This window comes from Pongo pygmaeus, chromosome 10 (assembly GCF_028885625.2).
Source record: "Pongo pygmaeus isolate AG05252 chromosome 10, NHGRI_mPonPyg2-v2.0_pri, whole genome shotgun sequence".
Lineage (NCBI taxonomy): Eukaryota > Metazoa > Chordata > Mammalia > Primates > Hominidae > Pongo > Pongo pygmaeus.
In genome coordinates, this window is record NC_072383.2 from 19,120,889 (window position 1) to 19,143,814 (window position 22,926).

The 22,926-nt window shown below is 38.5% G+C and overlaps 1 protein-coding gene across 1 annotated transcript in view; it reads left to right on the top strand.

The window, feature by feature from the left end:
• The window catches only part of PIK3C2G (phosphatidylinositol-4-phosphate 3-kinase catalytic subunit type 2 gamma), a 379,881-nt gene that overhangs the window by 352,042 nt on the left and 4,913 nt on the right, over positions 1 to 22,926 (top strand). The window contains exon 31 of the mRNA XM_054443284.2: positions 19,915 to 20,040. Coding sequence (XP_054299259.1) covers positions 19,915 to 20,040 — 126 coding nt within the window. The remainder of the gene's footprint in view (positions 1 to 19,914; positions 20,041 to 22,926) is intronic.

Sequence of the window (22,926 nt, forward strand, 5' to 3'; positions counted from 1 at the left end):
ATTGTTTTCCAAATTTTACTTTTTGCCCATGTATTCTTGGAGTTCATTGAATTATTTTACAGAGTTATTCTGAATTATTTTTCTGTCATTTCTTAGCTACCCCTTTCTTTGGGCATCATTGTTGGAGCATTTTTGTTTCTTCTTGAGATGCCATGATTCCCTGAGTTTTTGTAAACCTGTGTCCTTGCATTGGTGTTTGTGCATTTGTGGAGGCAGCCACCTTTTCTGGCCTTTACAAGTGTTCTTTGACAGTGATAGACCTTCTCTACTTAGTCTAGCCTATGTTTCTGGATGGGTCAGCTGGTAGTAACCTTGGGCAGGCAGAGCTTGCTTTCAGGTTCTCTAGACAGTTGGGCTGCTACCTTTGCTTTGAATTTGTGTGGGGGAACTAGCTAGGTTCTGCTGTATGGCAAGACCACTGGCTGAGTTCTACAGTTAGGATAAACTTCTGGATGGGAACTGCAATCACCTCCTATCAGGACAGACCATAGGGCTTGTTTTTTGGCCAGAAGATGATATTATTTGAGTTCAGCCCTGGGATAGAATTCGAGGAGCAACATTTAGGTTGAGTGGATTGGGATGAATGGACCAACTTCCATGCTTGGTAGAAACACATGGTTGAGAGGGCTGGGTATCTTGGTGGACAGTAGGCAGGACTAGATTGCAGCTCCAACTCTAATGGACAGAGCAGCATGTGGAAGCTTGCATCATGAATTTTTGCTCCAGAATGACTGCAGGAATAAATCAGGAAACTCAAAAGGACCCACAGACCCTCTGACGGAAGCAGATTGCTCCTGCAGGACCCAGGACACACCCAAAATACTGTGCTGGTATCCATGGCTAAGAAACATAATAGATGGTTCACATCACAGGACTCTGCAGACAACCCCCAGTACCAGCCTAGAGCCTGGTAGACTTGATGGGTGGCTAGATCCAGAAGAGAGATAGCAATCACTACGACTCAGCTCTCAGGAAGTCACATCCATAGGAAAAGGGGGAGAGTACTATATCAAGGAAATACCCCATGGGACAAAATAATCTGACCAATAGCCTTCAGCCCTAGACCTTTCCTCTGACAGAGCCTACCCAAATGAGAAGGAACCAGAAAACCGACTCTAGTGGTGTGACGAAACAAAGTTCTTTAACACCCCCCAAAAGTCACACTAGTTCACCATTAATGGATCCAAACCAAGAAGAAATCCCTGATTTAACTGAAAAAGAATTCAGGGGGTGAGTTATTAAGCTAACCAGGGAGGCACCAGAGAAAGGCAAAGCCCAAAATAAGGAAATTAAAACAATGCTATAAGAAGTGAAGGGAGAAGTATTCAATGAAATAGATAGCATAAATAAAAAACAATCAAAACTTCAGGAAACAGTGAACACGTGTAGAAATGCAAAATGCTCTGGAAAGTCTCAGCAATAGAATTGAACAAGTAAAAGAAAGAAATTCAGAGCTTGAAAACAAGGTCTTTTAATTTTAACTCAATCCAACAAAGACAAAGAAAAAAGAATAAGAAAATATGAACAAAGCCTCCAAGAAGTCAGGTATTATGTTAAATGACCAAACCTAAGAATAATTGGTGTTCCTGAGGAAGAAGAGAAATCTAAAAGTTTGAAAAACGTATTTGGGGGAATAATCAAGGAAAACTGCCCCAGCCTTACTAGAGACCTAGAGATCCAAATACAAGAAGCACAAAGAACACCTGGGAAATTCATTGCATAAAGATCATTGCCTAGGCATATTGTCATCAGGTTATAAAGCTAAGACAAAGAAAAGAATCTTAAGAGCTGTGAGACAAAAGCACCAGGCAACCCATAAAGGAAAACCTATCAGACTAACAGCAGATTTCTCAGCAGAAACCCTACAAACTAGAAAGGATTGGGGCCCTATCCTCAGCCCCCTCAAACAAAACAATTATCAGCCAAGAATTTTGTATCCAGTGAAACTAAGCTTCATATATGAAGGAAAGACACACACAAAGGCTCAGAGAATCAAGCCATCACTACAAGAACTGCTAAAAGGGGCTCTAAATCATGAAACAAATCCTGGAAACACATCAAAACAGAACCTCTTTAAAGCATAAACCTCACTGCACCTATAAAACAAAAATACAGTTTAATAAACAAATCCAAAAACAAAAAACCAAGGTATACAGGCAACAAATAGCACAATGATAGAATGGCACCTCACCTCTCAATACTAACATTGAATGTAAACAGCCTAAATGCTCCACTTAAAAGATACAGAATTGCAGAATGGATAAGAATTCACCAACTCACTATCTGTTGCCTTCAGGAGACTCACTTAACACATAAAGACTCACATAAACTTCAGTTAAAGGTGTGGAAAAGGGCATTTCATGCAAATGGACACCAAAAGTGAGTAGGGTGAGCTATTCTTATATCAGACAGAACAAACTTTAAGGCAACAGTAGTTTAAAGAGACAAAGAAGGATAGTATATAATGATAAAAGTCCTTGTCCAATAGGAAACTCTCACAACCCTGAACATATATGCACCTAACACTGGAGCTCCCAAAGTTATAAAACAATTACTAATAGACCTAAGAAATGAGGTCTAGACAGCAACACAATAATAGTGGGGTACTTCAATACTCTACTGACACCACTAGACAGGTCATCAAGACAGAAAGTCAACAGAGAAACAATGGATTTAAACTATACTCTGGAATAAACAGACTTAACATATACATATACACAGAACATTCCATCCAACAACCACAGAATATACATCCTATTCAACAGCATGTGAAACTTTCTCCAAGATAGACCATATGATAGGCCATAAAATGAGCCTCAATAAATTCAAGAAAATTGAAATTATATCAAACACTGTCTCAAACCACAGTGGAATAAAACTGGAAATGAATTCCAAAAGGAAACTTCAAAATCAAGCAAATACATGGAAATTAAATAACCTACTCCTGAATGATTATAGGGTCAAAAAGGAAATCAATGTGGAATTTAACATCTACATAAAAAAGTATGAAAGAGCACAAACAATCTAAGGTCACACCTTAAGGAACTAGAGAAACAAGAACAAACCAAACCCAAACCCAACAGAAGAAAAGAAAGAACTAAGATCAGAACAGAACTAAGATCAGAACAGAACTAAATGAAATTGAAACCAACAAAAAACAATACAAAAGATAAATGAAACAAAAAGCTGGTTCTTTGAAAATATAAATAAAATTGATAGGCCATTAGCAAGATTAACCAAGAAAAGAAGAGAGAAAATCCAAATGAGCTCAATAAGAAACAAAATGGGAGATATTACAACTGACACTACAGAAATACAAAAGATCATTCAAGGCTACTATGAACACCTTAATACACATAAACTAGAAAACCTGGAAGAGATGAATAAATTCCTGGAAAGATACAACCCTCCTAGCTTAAATCAGGAGGATTTATAATCTCTGAACAGACCAATTACAAGCAGCAAGTTTGAAATGGTAATTTAAAAATTACCAACAAAAAAAGGCCAGGATCAGATGGAGTAACAGCAGAATTCTACCAGACATTGAAAGAAGAATTGGTACCAATCCTATTGATACTATTCCACAAGACAGAGAAAGAAGGAACTCTCCCTAAATCATTCTATGAAGCCAGTATCACCCTAAAACCAAAACCAGGAAAAGACACAACCAAAAAAGGAAACTACAGACCAATATCCATGATGAACATACATGCTAAAGTCATTAACAAAATACTAGCTAACTGAATCCAACAACATGTCAAAAAGATAATCCACCATAATCAAGTGGGTTTCATACAAGGAATGCAGGGATGGTTTAACATAAGCGAGCTGATAAATGTGATACACCACATAAACAGAATTAAATACAAAAATCACATGACCATTTCAATAGATGCAGAAAAAATATTCAACAAAATCCACCATCACTTTATGATTAAAATTCTCAGGAAAATCAGCATAAAAGGGGCATACCTCAGTGTAATAAAAGCCATCTATGACAAACCCACAGCCAACGTAATACTGAATGGAGAAAAGTTGAAAGCATTTTCTCTCAGAACTAGGATGAGACAAGGATGCCCACTCTCATCATTCCTCTTTAACAAAGTTCTGGAAGTCCTAGCCAGAGCAATCAGACAAGAAAAGGAAATAAAAGGCACCAAATCGGTAGAGGAAGTCAAACTGTTGCTGTTTGCTGATGATATGATTGTTTACCTAGAAAATCTTAAAGATTCCTCCAGAAAGCTCCTAGAACTGATAAAAGAATTCAGCAAAATTTCAAGATACAAAATTAGTGTACGCAAATCAGTAGTTTTTCCAAACACCAACAGCAGCCAAGCTGAGAATCAAATCAAGAACTCAACCCCTTTTACAATAGCTGCAAAATAAAAGCCCAAAATACTTAGGAATATACCTAACTAAGGAGGTAAAAGACCTCTACAAGGAAAACTAGAAAACACTGCTGAAATGAATCATAGGTGACACAAACAAATGGAAACACATCCCATGCTCATGGACGGGTAGAATCAATATTGTAAAAATGACCATACTGCCAAAAGCAATCTACAAATTCAATGCAATTCCCATCAAAATACAAATATCATTCTTCACAGAATTAGAGAAAACAATTCTAAAATCCGTATGGAACCAAAAAAGAGCCCACATAGTCAAGACAAGACCAAGCAAAAAGAAAAAATCTGGAGACATCACATTACCTGATTTCAAACTATACTATAAGGCCATAGTCACCAAAGCAGCATAGTACTTGTATAAAAATAGACACATAGACAATGGAACAGAGAACCCAGAATTAAACTCGAATTCTTACAGCCAACTGATCTTCGACTAAGCAAACAAAAACACAATGGTGCTGGGATAATTGGCTAACCACATGTAGGAGATTGAAACTGGATCCTCATCTCTCACCTTATACAAAAATAAACTCAAGATGGATTAAAGACTTAAATCTAAGACCTGAAACTATAAAAATTCTAAAAGATAACATTGGAAAAACTCTTCTAGACATTGGTGTAGGCCATTTCATGAACAAGATCCCAAAAGCAAATGTGATAAAAACAAAGATAAATAGTTGGGACTTAATTAAACTAAAGAGATTTGCAGGGCAAAAGGAACACTCATCAGAGTAAACAGACAACCCACAGAGTGGGAGAAAATCTTCACCATCTGTACATCTGACAAAGGACTAATATCTAGAATCTACAACAAACTCAAACAAATCAGTAAGAAAAAAACAATCCCATCAAAAATTGGGCTAATGACCTGAATAGACAATTCTCAAAAGAAGATATGCCAATGGCCAACAAACATATGAAAAAATGCTCAACATCACTAATAATCAGGAAAATGCAAATCAAAATCACAATGTGATACTACCTTACTTCTGCAAGAAGGGCCATAATCAAAAAATCAAAAAATAGTAGATGTTGGCGTGGATGCAGTGAACAGGAAGCACTTCTATACTGCTGGTGGGAATGTAAACTAATACAACCACCTTGGAAAACAATGTAGAGATTCCTTAAAGAACTAAAAGTAGAACTACCATTTAATCCAGCAATCCCACTGCTGGGTATCTATCCAGAGAAAAAGAAGTCATTATACAAAAAAGATACTTGCACACACATGTTTATAACAGCACAATTTGCAATTGCAAAAACGTGGAACCAACCCAAATGCCCATCAATCAACGAATGGATAAAGAAACTGTGATATATACATATATCATGCATATGTGTATATATATATGATACAATGCTACTCAGTCATAAAAAGAAATGAATTAATGGCATTCACAGCGACCTGGATGGGATTGGAGACCATTATTCTAGGTGAAGTAACTCAGGAATGGAAAACCAAGCATGGTATGTTCTCACTCGTAAGTGGGAGCTAAGCTATGAAAATGCAAAGACATAAGAATGACACAATGGACTTTGAGGACTCAGCAGGAAAGGGTGGGAATGGGCTGAGGGATAAAAGACTACAAATAGGGTACAGTGTATACTGCTCAGGTGATGGGTGCACCAAAATCTCACAAATCATCACTAAAGAACTTACTCATGTAACCACCTGTTCCCCAATAATCTATGGAAATTTTTTTAAAAATTAAGAAACACATGGTTGAGATTTTCCTCCCTTTCTGGGTAAGGTCTGAGGGTGGGCTTTGAGGCCACAGGGAGCACTAATTAAACTCCCTGGTGTGGCAGAGATAGTGTCTGCTGGTTGTTGAGATTTTCTCAGGATCTGCTATGGAACACATGCTGGCAAGCCTGCTTTAGTGGCTTAGACTGGCTCATCTCACAGCAATTCTCTATACATGGGCAAAATTACTACAAGTTTGTGTCAGAGAGGAGCTGGAAACAAGATAGGGCCGTTTTAGCATCTGCTGTGGAATGAAGGCCAGAAACCTGTCTCAGAGGGTCAGCTGGGCAAGTCTTCCAGCAGATTCTTATTCCTTTGGGATAGTTTCCTGACTGCAGTGAGAGGGACTCGAGCTGAGCTTGAGCCCCTTCAGGATTTGCTGTGGGACAGAGACTATTCTGTGACTCAGATAGATGAGTCTCCCAGCAGTCCTCTGTGTGGGTGGGATATCTCTCAGGCTGTGGCAGAGAGAGACTGTAGCCAAAACAGGAGGCTCAGATGGGTTAGTCTCCTCATGTGAGCAGTACTAAGCTGGGACCACAATTGAAGAGGGCTGGAGCCAACTTATAGGGTAACTTTGGGTTCCACTGTGGAGACCAGTGTTGGTGCCCATAGAAGCCTTTCTTCAAAGGCACCAATGCGTATGATTCCTACAAGACTTCTTAGAAAATGGTTTTGGTTGTAGGGTCAAGTCTAAACAGGGCTGTAGCCAAATTCTTTGGGGGATGGGGTTGTTTCCAGGTTTGAACCAATGGGCATGACCAGCAGGTCTCCCACCGTGGTGCAGGTCTGCACTCTCAAAATGACCCCCATAGGTCTGCCAGGGTTTTAAAATCCTACGTAAATCCTAAGGCTCCCACAAAGAGACTTTTGCCTGTGGATGGGTGCAGAATTCTTGTTGTAGGGAGACATAAGTAGATGCCCTCCTATTCTGCCCCATCTTGCAGACATCACTCCTCAGCCATCATTCGTTCTACCATTTAACTGAAGCACACAGCAAATCATATCGCAAGTGCTTTTATTATACACTATTGTTTTATAAACAGACCCTTTTCATGATGGCTAACCTGAATTTAAAAATTACAATGTGACAGGCACATAGATGAGAAAATGCTTTTATATTATGTTGTTTTGTTTCTGGTATAGACCTCAGGTTTTGATAGTTCCATCATATTTTAATCATCAGTTGATTTCCACTAAAGCTTATATTATCCTATGATTGGAAACATTTAAGGTAAAGAACAGATGATAAATTCTCATAAATTATTCATTGAAAAGATAATAACCTATTAAATACAATTAAGCCTTAGATTAATCTACAGAAGTTTCCAATGCATCTGATATTTTTAAACCGTGTCTGTATCTTCATCACATTCCTGGTAAAACTTGATCTAGAAGTGCTCTTTCTTTCTTGGTCTTTCTTTGTAGTGAATCAATATAGGATCGTGGTTAGGAACGTAGGTTATATAGAAAAACCTCCTCAATAAACTGAAGCCGATAATCCTGGCCTGAGGATTATTTTAATAGAGTTCTTTAAGTATAGTAAATAGTCATTATGTGATAGCTATTATTATTGTTATTATTACTATGAATGCAAAATAAATATTTTCCTCATATACACATATGAAAATACTGAAGAGTTGCTGGCATACCCCATAATATTAGATGTTTCACTTACTTTATAAACAGTTTAAAATGTGCTTTGTTTTTGTACTAACATGCTACTGCTTTTTTTCTGTTTTGATATATTAACCATGTTTTTAAGATAATTTTAATCTGTTGGTGATAAGAACAATAGTAGCATTGAAAGCCGTTTGAAATGCTATATGCAATCTGGGGCAAGAAACAAAGGCAGAAGATTGGTATATTTAATTATTCATGTACTTGAAACAATACCATTTAGAGGTCAACATTGTGAACAAAGAATTACTAATATGCATCATACATTTAGGTTTTGCAACCTGAAATAATAACTAAGCTGTATTCCTCTCTTCAGTTGAGAAAGAAGTATCCTCACTAGTGAATTCTAAGAAGATCATAAGGTCTTCATTTCTAATCTTTCCAAGTAGTGGGACACCTTTTCAAACTTAGAGAAAATTATCTATCAAGTGTCCCTGAAATCTTTTTAATATCTTATAATTTATCTGGGCACAGTGGCATGGTAGTTCCAGCTACTTGGGAGGCTGAGGCAGGAGGATTTTTTGAGCCAGAGAGTTGGAAGCCAGCTGAGGCAATGTAGTGAGACCCCGTCTCTGAAAAAAAAATCTGATAAGTTAAGAAATATAAAATAATTTTTAAAAACACTATAAATGTAGCAGTGCTTTTAAAAATATTAAAATTGTGGTAACAAGAGCATCTACATGTATTTGACAAAATAATAGCAAACTTGAATGAATCATACTAATTCCCTCTGCGGAGAATGTTTGGTGTTAACATGGATCTAGCCCCCTGGCCTAACCATGGGTCACCATACGATGCCTCTTCAATAAATTTTGAATAACTTAATATCAGCAGAGCAAAGGAATGTGCTGATTTCCTTTTGTTTCTTCCTTGTACTGCACAACAGAGAGGCAAGGTGGGGAGAACTTGCACAGATACGAGAGAGGGCACAGGAATACAGCACAAAAATGTAACTTTAGCTCACAGTCTCTGTCTACAAGTTCCCTAAGAAATGGTCAGGTCATCATCAGCTCCTAGGAGAGTTTAAGAACTTCTTGTGCTCATTGCCTAGATTTTCAAGGAGTTAAGGTGGAGAAACCCGGAGAGGTGATGAGGAATATCACAGAGGAGTAAACAAGGCCCCAAGGAAGGAACACAATTAGAGATGAAGTCTCTAAAAGAAAGTGAGGAGGATGGTGACTAAGGATTAATTCTGGGACTAAGTTTGAATAATGATGTTACAAAAAAAGTCTGGCTCCAGTTGGGAGTAGAGGGGATAAAGAAGGGTAGTTGGCGTATAATTGCCTAATATTGGCTCAGAGATAGGATAAGGCCAAAAGTTTAGAAGTGCATTGAGACAAGCAGACTTTGACATGATTACTCCTGATTAGCCACAAAATCCAAATGATGTGCAGGAGAAAGTCACTTCTATCAGAGACATGCCTTTAGATGGCTAGCTGTTCAGGGTAAACACCTAGGATAAACCCAAGATATTTTCACTTTACCCTATGATAGACATTTTATTCCTTGGTATTACAATAAGAAATATTGCAATAGATAAGAGAAACTATTTCAATGAAATATCTTTTTTATATTACATTACAAATGATGACTCAACAAATAACTCTGCAGTACTTTCAAAGCGCTAAATATTATTAATACACACCTCATTCACTCAGTCATTTAATAACTATTTAGTATCCACCCTCTACCAAGCACTGTGTTAAGGAAAGGATTTGCTATAAAAGAAAGGAACGTTATGAAGGGAAGGCATGACTATGAAAGTAAAGAATAAAATGAAGGGGGCCAGGTGCGGTGGCTCATGCCTGTAATCCCAGGCGGATTACTTGAGGTCAGGAATTTGACACCAGCCTGGCCAACATGGTGAAACCCTGTCTCTACTAAAAATATAATAAATTAGCCAGGCATAGTGACTCATGCCTGTAGTTTCAGCTACTCGGGAGGCTGAGGCAGGAGAATCACTCAAACCTGGGAGATGGAGGTTGCAGTGAGCCAAGATCATGCCACTGCACTCCAGCCTGGGTAACAGAGCAGGACTTTGTCTCAAAAACAAAATAAACAAAAACAAAAACAACAAAAGAATAAGATGAAAGGAAGCCTGATTTCAAGCAAAAATTTTTAAATTTTAATTGAAGATTCAGAAATATATTGACAGCTTAGAAAGAAGGATCTAGGATGGGGTTAGGGTAGTAGGGTAGTGAATAACCAATGGAGCAAAGCCCCAAGGGAATGTGGAGTCGGGGAAGAAGTGGAACAAAACATAGACCTTCCCTTTAAATAATTTTGTATCTCATGAGGAAGATGATATACATATAAAACTATTTTTAAAACATTGAAAAATTATGTTTTAACAGCAAATCTAGAATATATAAAATTCACAGTTGGTATGAGCAAAAAGAATTAAAGTTAGATGACTTCATATTACCTTCTGAGCACAGTAATATTATTAGCTGGAATTCTAAAAGAAAAGAGTACTGCAACTTTATTTCAACCTACCGTGAGTAAGGAAGTCCTCTAGATGACATAAGGAAACTTCTCATTGTTTAGATTGAGGGCCAGACAGAGAATTCTGTATCTCTAACCCTAATCATTCTTCAGGGGAGTGTTAAGTCTTTGTGAAGGTCTAAAATGCAGCCAGTGTTAAAAAAAAAAAAAAAAATCGCAGGGTAAGACATTTAGACAAGTAGGGGTTATTTAATCATTTTAAAGTAAAATTTAATTTGCATAATCATAAGGGCAAAGGATGAAATGAGAAGTATTGATGAGGAGACAGCTAGTGATCTCTTTAATAAATTATTTGAGACCTTTAAGGAAGAGGATATGATGCTAGTAAGAAGAAAAACAAATTACTGTTGATAAGACAGCAACACTGGGGGGAAGAGAAGTTTCTCTTAAAGATTTGAAAAATGAATGTCTGTGTTTAAAGCTGTTAAAGGACAAACTAAGCCTGCTGCTTACATCTAATGCACCCCCGACTTCAACTAAAACCTGTGCTGTTCTATCATTCTAAAAACTTCACAATATTCAAGGACCTCGTCAAAGACACTAATAACTTGGAAATAGAAGCCCAAACCTTGAGTGTTACTTAATGCTGGGAAAAGGCTCTATACAAATGGATTTTATTCTTCTGTAATGTGGAGTTTATTCTTCATACAGTGGGGAATCCTTGAATGTTTAGAGAAGGAAAGTGACATGATCAAAGCAGTCTTATGGGAAGATTCAATACACCAGTGGTATACAGAATGAATGAAGGAAAAGGGTGGGAAAATTAGAAGATTAAAAAGTATTAAAATCCAGTTATAATAAGTCAGGGAATAAAGATATGCGGTGGCAGATGAACCAAAGCAAAAAAGAAGGTGTTCGATCTTGGTACATAGTGGATTTGAAAATCAAGGATGAGGGGGGCACCAGGAAAACTGAGTAGCAGTACTAACAAAGTGTAATTTGTTGGGAAAATCTGTTTTGGAACAGTGAGGAGGAATAGAAGATAGATTCAGATTGAAGTTTGTTGAGTGTAAGAATGCTAAGAAGATATCCAGATGGAAGTATTCACAGATCTCTAGGCTGGGATCCTACGGATCAACTAGAGATTCTTATTTGGGAGTCATCTAACATCAATGTTCCCCACTGGGGTCAGTTTTGTATCCTGGGTGACATTTAATGATGTTTGAATACATTTTCAGTTGTCACAACTGGGAGGATGATGGTACTGATATCTAGTAGGTAGAGGACAGGGACACTGTGAAAACATCCTATGGTGCACAGAACAGCCCCCTGCAACAAAGAATTAAAAGAATTATCTGTCCCAAAGGGTCAATAGTGCCAAGACTGAGAAACCCTGCTCTACATAAATGTCATAATACATTGGAGATACCTTATCCAATCAGTACATACAGTATATTCATGTTTAATTCCTAGGAAATAAAAATAATATCAATGTTTATTCAGCCTTACTGCTTAAGCACTGTCCTCACATTACATGGTATATTATTTAATCTTTAAAATCCTATGAGATAGGCATTATTTTTATCCTCATTTAGCAGATGAGGAAACATCCACTGAAAAGTTAAGATACCTGCTGTATTAGGGTTCACCAGAAAAACAGAACCAATAATAAGTATAGATATGGACACAGATAGAGATATAGAAAACAGATACGGATACAGACATAGTCATAAACATCAATATAGACATAAAGAGATTGATCATGAGGAATTGGCTTATGGACATATGGAGTTGGAGCAGTCTCACAATCAGCTATCCACAAACTGAAGATTCACAAAAACTAAACTGGTGGTGTAGATCCAGTCAAAGTCTGAAGGCCTAAGAACCAGGAGTACAAATGGTGTAAGTCCCAGAGGACCAGAAGAGACTGCTGTCCCAGCTGAAACAGGAAGGAAGAACAAATTATCTTTTTCTCACTTTTTTATTCTGTTCAGGCTTTGATGCATTAGATAATGCCCACCCACCCTGGGGATAACAATCTACTTTACTGGGTCTCTAGATTCAAATGCTGATCTCTTTTGGAAACCCCCTCACAGACACACCCTGTGTTTAACCTGATATCTGAAATAATATTTAACCTGATATCTGGGCATCCTGTGAATGAGTCAAGTTGAAACATTAAATTAACTATCACAAGTTCACTCCCTGTCAACTTGCCACTCATATATATCTCCTTAACAGTACTTACTCTCCAAGTAAAGACAATAATGTCATAATTCTGCCAAACATGATACAACTCTGCTCCATACAACCAAAAGCATGCTAATGCCATCCTCAGAAAAAGAGGTAAAGTCCTTGAGTGATGTTTACTCTTCTCCTTGATATTCCATAGTTTAAATACTATGATGTAAAATTAATAATGCTTAAATACTATGATATTAATATAAAGTATGATGTAATAACAAATAAATAACATAACAAATACATACATAAACACATGTTACATGATAAGAGAATAAAAGAGGAAAGAAAACAAAGATGTTTGCTATACGTACTAAGTGTTCATTACAAAATAAGGAGTAAATACTCATGATACTTAAAATATTCATCTCTGTAACTGGTCACATTGTCGTAGTTGGTATTTATAACTACCTACTTCCATCCTTTATTCTATTTGCCTTCAGCATATACCTCTGCTGGTCATGTTTCTTTACCTGGTGGGGTAACCGAAACCTTCATGATGGGTCTGGGCCATTAGTGATCCTGCCTGGAGTGGGTCGTTGTAGTATTCTGTTGACCTTAATTGCAGGGCATGGTAAAACTAAGAGTTGCCCTAAATGATCGCCTGTACTCCGGAAGTACTCTTCCTTAATTCCATTGTGGAGTAGTAGTCCAATTTGCCCTTGTTAGTCACGATCAATCACTCTAGCCAGAACTGTAACTCCCTTTTTGCCTGGTGGTTCAGAGGCTTGAAGAGCTCAGAGTGGCTGAGTAGAAGTCTTAACATTCAATTCAATGCAATCATTGTTGTGCCTCCCAATGGAAACGTTCCTCTTTTTTTAATGATTCGGTTTAGAGGAACTAAGATCTCTAGGCTGGTAGTGTGTAAGGGTGTACGAACAGGAAACAAAAATTTGCTTGTTATTCACTGGGCATAATAGTATGTGGTGCCATTCCCATTTCCACCCCTTTATTCCTGTACCTGTGAATCTTGGCTATGAGAGAAATAGTGCCTTATATTGGATGCTGGTTCAGAGCATACACAGCCTTTTGTAGAATCTTGCTGCAGCCTGGCAAGGTATCACCACCTAACTTGAACTGTAACTAAGTCTTCAAAGGCCATTTCATCATTCTGTAGGGGCCAGATGCTTCAGGAGGGTGGGGAACATAGTAAGACCAGTGAAGTCCATGAACATGGGCCCATTGCCATGCTCTTTTTGCTGTGATGTGAGTCCCATAATCATAAACAATGAGGTCCAGTAGTGTGAAGCATGATGATAGATCCCTTCTAAGATAAAGGATAAGTTGTTGCAGCTGGCTTCTCCTACAACCAAGAAAGAGGCACAATGACTAGTGGGCCTAAGGGGTTTTGGAGGCAACGTACTCCTCATGTGGAATACTGTGATGGATAAGGCATTCTACAAGTCCATGGACAGTAGTTCTGACAGAAACTGCACAAGGAACTCAAATCCTTATTCACAGTATTTATTCCAGTAAGAAGAAACACCACTTTTTCACGATGGAAGCAGTCCAATGTAATCAACCTGCCATCAGATAGCTTACCAGCATGGGGAATAATGCCATCTTAGGAACTGAGTGTCAGTGTCTGCTGTTGACATTTTGGGCACTCAGCAGTGGCCGTAGCTAGGTCAGCCTTGATGAATGAAAGTCCATGTTGCTGAACTCAGACAAAACCTCCCCGCCTGCTACCATGACCACTTTGTTCATGAACCCACTGGGCGATGACAGGGGTGACAGGGGAAAGAGGCTAATGAGTATCCACAGAATGGCTCGTCTTATCCACTTGATTATTAAAATCTTCTGATGAGGTCACCTTTCAGTGAGCATTCACATGGGACGTGAATATCTTCACATTTTTTGCCCATTTAGAGAGACCTATCCACATGCTTCCTCCCTAATCTTCTTGTCACCAATTTTCCAGTCACATTCTTTCTAAGCCCCTGATCACCCAGCCAAACCATTGGCTGCAACCCATGGATCACTATATAATTACACACCTGGCCATTTCTCCTTCCAAGCAAAGTGAACAAGCAGGTGAACTGCTTGAAATTCTGCCCAGTGGGAGGATTTTCCTTTATCACTGTCCTTTAGGGATGTCCCAGAAAGGAGCTGTAGTGCTAAAGCTGTCCACTTTCAGATGGTGCCTGTATATCATGCAGAACTATCTGTAAACCAGGCCTCGTCTTTCTTTCTCTTCCTCTGTCAACTGACCGCAGGGAACTCTTCATGAGGCCACAGGCGCAGTCTGGAAGAAAGAAGTCAGTGCAGCAGCAGTGGAAACCATGGGAACTTGGGCCACTTCTTCATGTAACTTATCGTGCCACGCCATCAAGGCCAGTTCAGGCCTGATTATGCGTATACCGATTTCATTTGATGATGGAGTATTGTGATGCACACCCAGCTTTATGGCTTCATGAGTGAGATGACATCCAATTCGTGATGGGCAACTCGGGGCACACGGCGACATGGTGGCCCACAGTTGAGCATTCAGTCACCACTAAGTCCTAGTAGCAGGTCAAGAGCTATTTCTCAAAAGGAGACAGTTTATCTGCATAAGATGGCAGGCCTTTGCTCCAAAATCCTAAGGGCCTGTGGTGAAATTCACCATAGGGACTTGCAAAGGCTTCAAACATCATCTTTTCTGCCACTGACACTTTAAGCACCATTAGATCTACTGTATCATGTAAACCGTGTGGCAAAGCAGCTTGCACAGCAGCTTGGACCTGTTGCAGAACCTTCTCTTCTTCTGAGACCCACTCAAAACAAGCAGCTTTTCAGGTCACTCAGCAAATGGGCCAGGCTAACACACCCGAATGAGGAGTATGTTGCATCCAAAATCCCATAGGCCCACTAGGCATTTGCCTCTTTCTTGGTTGTAGGAGAAGCCAGCTGCAACAACTTATCCTTTATCTTAGAAGGGATATATCAACACGCTCCACACCACTGGACCTCTAAAAATTTAACTGAGATAGAAGTCCTCTGAAGTTTAGTCAGCTTTATTTTCCACCCTCTGACATGTAAAATCCTCACAAATAAGTCTATAGTTAGCATGATGTCATCAATGTAATGGACCAGTGTGTTATCATGTGAACTAAATTATGACATAGGGCTGGATAGTTGATGTACCCCTGAGGTAGGACAGTGAAGGTGACTTGCTGGTCTTGTCAGCTGAAAGCAAACTGCTTCTGGTGGTCCTTGTTTTTGTTTTGTTTAGTTTTGAGATGGAATTTTGCTCTTGTTGCCCAGGCTAGAGTGCAATGGCACGATCTCGGCTCACCGCAACCTCTGCCTCCTGGGTTCAAGTGATTCTCCTGCCTCAGCCCCCAAGCAGCTGGGATTACAGGCATGTGCCACCATGTCCAGCTAATTTTGTATTTTTGGTAGAGATGGGGTTTCTTCATGTTGATCAGGCTGCTCTTGAACTCCTGACCTCAGGTGATCCACCCACCTTGGCCTCCCAAAGTGCTGGGATTACAGGTGTGAGCCACTGCACCCCGGTGGTCTTTGTTAACAGGTATTAATAAAAATAGCATTTGCCGGGTCAATAGCTGCATACCAGGTATCAGGAGATGTGTTAATTTGTATAAGCAGTGAAACCACATGTAGTATAGCAGCTGCAATTGGAGTTATCACTTGGTTAAGCTGATGATAATCCACTCTCATTCTCCAAGATTCATCCATATGGCCAAATAGACAAATTGAATGGGGATGTGGTGGGATTCACCCCCAACCCCTGTGTCTTTCAAGTCCTTGATAGTTGTACTAATCTCTGAAATCCACCCAGTAATATGGCTTTGGTTTATTATTTTCCTAGATAGAGGCAATACTAGTGGCTCCCACTACACCTTTTTCACCATAATAGCCCTCACTTCACAGGTCAGGACACCAGTGTGAGGACTCTGCTAGCTGCTATGTCTATTCCAATTATGGCTTCCAGAATTGAAGAAGTAACCATAGGATGGGTTTGAGAACCCACAGGGCCCACTGTGAGACAGACATGAGCTAAAATTCTATTGATCAGCTGACCTCTATAAGCCTCCTACTCTGACTGGTGGTCCACAGTGACATTTTGAGTCTCTTGAATTCAGTGCCAGTTGAGAGCCAGTGTCCAGTAGTTCCCAAAAGATCTGATTACATCCTTTCCCCTAGTGCACAGTTATCCTGGTAAAAACCCAGAGGTCCCTTTGAATAAAGATTAACAGTATAAATTTTGGAAAGTATCCAAGAGTCCTTCCTCAAGGGGACCCAGTCTCTCCTTCATTCAAGGCTTTCTGGATCTGTAAGCTGACTCAAGCCTAGGAATTAATTGAGAGGCCGTGACTCTCTGTTTTTATGATTCGGGTAAGATTTTGTTCACTTGACCTAGTTTTCTTTTTTTTTTTTTTTTTAACAAAGAAATGAAATAAGAATTTGTAGTCTACCTATTGATTTCACTTCAAGGAACACATAAAAGCTATTCTACGTCATGCGTCTGCAGGAATCAGACTGTTCTGATAGCTGCTTTGGCCCTGCTGTTCGCTGTGGTAACCACACCCGCCCTGACCTTAGCAGTTTAGCAAGGCAGCTTGGCCCCTGCCACACTGGGGTCTAATTACCCCCATTGCATTTAGGTTTCCCAATTCAGTGACTGCAGGTCCTACTGTGAGGCTTGGCCTACAGAGAAGAGTGATCACAGAGCTTTTCAAGGATGCTGGGCCTCCCCTCACAAATTTATTTCTCACAGTGTTGTTGAAAATTGTGTCTTTTGATTACTCTCAGTGTGGGTCTTATATGACGAATCCACTCTCCATATGCTTTTAATCCCCTCTGCTACGTTAAATCAAGGCAGGTCCAGCCTGTCCACCTTTTGGTCCATGTGTCAGCCAACCCAGCACACTGTTAGAACCCTTTCTGATTCCCCAAGCTTCAACATTAAATGAAGAATCTCTGCTTAGTGAGCCCGGAACAACAAAAAAAATTTAACTTAATATAACTTTATGTTCTTTCTACCATTATTTCACACCCTCAGTATCCATTCCTACACCTGTTACCCAGATTTCTGTCTGTAAGAATTAGAAAACTCAAGTAATTCTTTTGGAGTGTAGCACACATCTTCATGGGTCACACTTTGAACCTCAACTTTAGAGGCCAGCTGGGATTTGAGTTTGGTTATAGGGCTAGAAGCAGAGGGAGATGAGAGATATGGGGTAGAGGTAAAGGGGTTCTCAGGAGAATTAAAATTGTCTTGCATAGCAGCTGCCTCAGAGGAGGCTATCACTATTTGCTCAGACAGTGCAGAGCTGATCCTCTCAGAGGTTGGAGGTGAAGTAGAGAAGGAGACACCACTGGGGACAAGGAGACCGCTTCCACTAGAAAAGAAGACTCATCAGAATTTAGGAGCTCCATGTTCCAAACTTGATCAGCGACTTTCTACACAACCCATCCCAAATTACAGAATCTCATCAATGCTTCACTTTAACAGTAGACACTTTGTGAAGCCTGGAGTTCAACTTGCATTGTAATTCAACCAGTGTCAAGCTGAGATTCTGCATTTGATGTTAAGCAATCTCAGCCCCACAGTACAGGAGATAAGGGTCTCCTTCAGGGCACACATAGAAGTTTTAGGTCATTTATGCAGTGTTTGAGCTACATAACACCCTTACAGACAAACCTAGAAATAGTGTTTAACCAGATATCTGGGCATCCCATGACCCAGCCATAATGACACACAAAACTAACCATCACACCTGTCTAAAGCCACATAGCTGGCAAATTTGGGGGCCCAGATTCGCAATCAGAAAATCCATTTCCGGAAGCATGTTTTACCCACTAAGTTGCCGTATCTAGGAATTATGGGCAGGATATCCTCAAGTTCCAAAACAGATAAGACAGAGAGTTAAACAGAGCAGAAACACTTTTACTACTTCATTCTTCTCACCAAAAAAAAAAAAAAAAAAAAAAAAATCTATTCCCAAATATTAATAGCAACTTCTTTCTGTGTCACTGAAGATTTCATTATACCATTGATAGATTTCAGTGCTCCCCCTCCTGGGGGAGGATATCAAATGGCAGAGGTATACCTTGAGCTCCAATAAAGTACCAGTCCTCATTCTTAACATCTTGACAAATGAGGGTGTCCAGATATATTTTATCTTATTTGTTAATAATTATAATAAAAACCCAAACTGTCTAATGATATAACTTTTAATATATAATTTAGAACTGAATAAAATTTAGTCCTATAATAATATATATCATATTTCCTTGCTTTACTATAGGTTTTTTTGAGTTCTGAAGAAAGATGTGAAATTAAAGCTAATGGAGCTGGGTGTGGGGATGCACTGGTTTTCACATGTGAATATCACTGTATTTCAGAGCATTAAAATATATTTCTTGAAAATTACTGATTTAATAGAATTAGTAAACAAAACGAGCACTTAATTCCTCAAGTTTTACTTTTAAATCATCTGCTTTAAATATAAATTATGCAAATATTTCTCATTTTATAAAACTAGACTTTCAGAGTTTTAGTACCATTTACTCTACAGTTGGTCAAGATCACAAAGATAGAATCCATTTCTTTCAAGTATGATGGTTTCCAAATTTTTGAAACAGGGGAGTCATTCTTCAAATGATCTATTTAGAAATTAACATATCCATAACAGATTTGAAGGCAAGATGGAAAAGGTGGAAACAAGTTCTGAAGCCAGGATGGGGAGCTGAGGAGGAGAGAGTTTAAGGAAGAACTGGGGAGTGGAGGTCCAGAGATCCACCCATTTAGCCATGCTATTCAGCAACTCCTTAGGCAACTTTTGGGGCACCATAGAACATAATTTAAAAGGGATTATCCAACATAATTTAGAGTACTTTAGATGATAAAATTATTATAATCATTTTTAAATCTCATAGGTATATTAAAGTTATAGCTTTAATTAATATTTTAATTATATTTTATTTTAAAATGTGATATTATATAATATACATATACATATTATTAAATGCTACATCTCATTTTATATATTGAACTTGAATTTTTTAATTTTCAAAAGTGGTGTACCGCATCCTGAGGCACTTATATTTTTGTCTCTGCTTGTGGCTAATATTTATCTCTTGACCATATCTGTCAAAATGCAAATTTAGATTTTACAGCAAAAAATTAAAGTATATGTAATGGACTTTAAATATAGTTCCCTGACACAACACTTAATTTAAGATGGCCAGCTTTACTCTTTTAAACTGTAGTTTGGAATTATCTTTGAGCATTGATGAATTTCTTTTGATTTTCTCTTATTTTCAGATCAACAAAGTTACTGTAATAAATCCTGATCCTGCCTTTGGTCTGGATATTTAGTAGCTCTGTATTTGTTTTCTTTGATAGCAACATGCATTAATATTTATAACCATTTTCCTTTGCAGCATCTCCCAGATGGCTCTGCGCCCAGTGCACATGTTGAATTTTATCTTTTACCATATCCCAGTGAAGTTCGTAGGAGGAAAACAAAATCTGTTCCAAAATGTACAGACCCCACTTACAATGAAATTGTAAGTATGAGTCATCTTTTGTCCAGTCATTTTGTATTTTTCTTACCATTTTTCAGCTTAACAACCAAATATGGAAAATTTGCAGTAATTGGCAGCATTATTTCATAAAGGAAAGATATTTTCCAAAGTAGTCGCAGTATGCTGATCACTCTTCTAGATGCTATGGGCACTGGAAAATACAGACACTGCTTTCAGAGCTCTTATAAACCAATTTGCAGTTATGGCTAACCTCCAGCAAGAGCCCAAAACATACTAACATTGTTCCTGCATACTAACATTATTCCTGACTCCATCTTATTTTCTCTAACCTTATTCTCCTTTACCTGATTTTCCTTATCTAATAATTTTATCATATACTACCTTGGGTATAACAGTAAATCTCATAAAATCTCTTTTGAAAAACTAAAAAAAAAAATACAAAATACAAATGGAAGTTAGTGTATATTATAAATAGCTCTCTAATTTATTTGTAATGGTGCAATTCCCTAACTTCTTTCTAAGGCAAGCCCCTACATTTATTCTCTTGATTCCATCCTTTCCCATCTCCTCTGCACCTTGCTCAGCTGCTTATTTGTGTTCCTTTTCTTATGGGTGTCTCATCCACAGGATCCTCCACTCAGAAACATTAAAAAACAAAAACAAAAAACTCCCCAACTCAAGCTTGCTAAGCAAATTTTCTTTCCCTCCCTATCACCTCCAAACTTTTCCAAAATTAACCCACATGATCTGCTTTCCCTTCATCTCTCCCTTTCACCCTTGAATGCTTTGCAATGTGGATTCTGACCTTTATTGATAGTACTTTATTCAAGGGGCATCAATAGACTCCTAACTGCTAAATCCAAAGAGCCCTCAGGCTCTCATGCCTGGATGGGTTGTACAGCAGCACTATTGACCACACCCCCATTCCTGAAACCTCCCTTTTGCTTTTTGAGTTGTACCATTTCTTAATTCTCTTCCATTTTCTCTACCTACTCTCTCATTTTCCTTCATTGTTATTCTTTCTCTTAAAGTATTATTGTTTGCTGAAGTCACGTGATCCACCCTCATCTCCTCTTCCTGTACATACTCTCACAATTATCTTATGGATCCACAAAGTTTTATTTATCACCTATAGGTAGGTTGCATCTGAATTTACTCCTAAAACCCTGGCTTCTCTCTCAAGCATTTTGTTTGTTTTTGTTTTTGTTTTTGAGATGGAGCCCCTCACTCTGTGTCAAGCAGGCTGGAGTGCAGTGGCACAATCTCAGCTCACCACAACCTCCACCTCCCAGGTTCAAGCAATTCTCCTGTTTCAGCCACCCAAGTAGCTGGGATTACAAGCTCCCACCACCACATCCCGCTAATGTTTGTATTTTTAGCTGAGACGGGGTTTTGCCATGTTGGTCAGGCTGGTCTTGAACTCCTGACCTCAGGTGATCCTCCCGCCTCAGCCTCCCAAAATGGTGGGATTGCAGGCATGAGCCATCATGCCCGTCCTCTCTCACATTTCTACCTGATTACTGGAGAGCTCCATCTGAATGTCTCACAGGCACTTTTAGACCAGGCTTTCCTCCATTCATTCTTTCTTTTATAGATGGTACCTTTGGTGTCAGAACTAAGAAACTCTTTGTCTAGCACTGAGTCTCAAAGATTTTCTATTTTTTTCTAAAAGTTGTATAGCTTTACATTGTACTTTTAAGTACATTATCCATTTTGAGTTAAATTTTTAATAAAATGTGATGTTTAAGTCAAGGCTCTTTATTTCTCCACTGTGGATACCAGTTATTCCAGCACTATTTGTTAAAAAGGCAATTCTTCCTCCACTGAATTTCTTTTGCACCTTTGTCAAAAATCAGTTGGGAATATTTGTGTTCTTACACTCTTTTTGTTGTCCCATACTTAGCCATATTTTCAGACCACATCAGACAGCTTGTCATTCCCTGAATGGACTTTAGGATTTTGTGATAGAACTCGTGCCGTCATTCACCTCTCTCTGCCCTTCTCTGCCTGCTTTGAGACTGACCTCAGACGTGAACTCTGCAAACACTGTCACCTCGTGGACTCACACCACACTTATAATCCTTTCTTTAGTCCTACTTGGTTTTTCTTCTAGTATATCATAAACTTCTCCAGGGCGGGGTAAATGTCTTATCCTTTTTAATACTTTTAACACTTAGTTACTGCTAAAAAGATGTGTAATAAATATTCGGGGCAGTTTTATAAGTGACACTTTGTGTGTGTGTGTGTGTGTGTGTGTGTGTATAAAATGTAAATACATGTATATACTGCATATAGAGAGATTCTCTAAACTAGTAAGGAAAAATATTTTGACACTATTATTTGTCATGATGTCAACAGTGAGAAGTGTACATTTCCCAACAATATATCACTGTTTCTTTTCATAATTTTTGAGTACAAGTTTCCATGCCTCACTATCAAGAAACTTCTCAGACCCTGTGCGAGGCATAAGCATTTTCAGTATAAGAAAACACATAATAACAAGAAACCACTAACAATTCAGAATAATTTAAATAAACTTGTGTTTTATTTCAAGCTTTATGTATTATAAGAAAACAGTAGTAAATTATATTCATGGAAGATTACTTTATAATTCTTGCTGTGCACATTACTTTTCTGAGGGCTTGCCATACCTAGGTCCTCACACATCCATAACCCACTGATTAAAAATCACTACAAATCTTTCTCAATTGATCTATACTTGTCACATGAATAGACACTTTATACTTTGGACACATTTTAAATTGCTTCAAAAACCACGGTCCATGCATAGCCAATTCCAATCAGAACATAGTCCAATCAAGCAGAAATTTGAAGTAGTGTGTGTATAAGTGATGATTTTAGTAGTCGTCATTAGGACAGTAAGAGGTTTCTAATCATATAAACAAT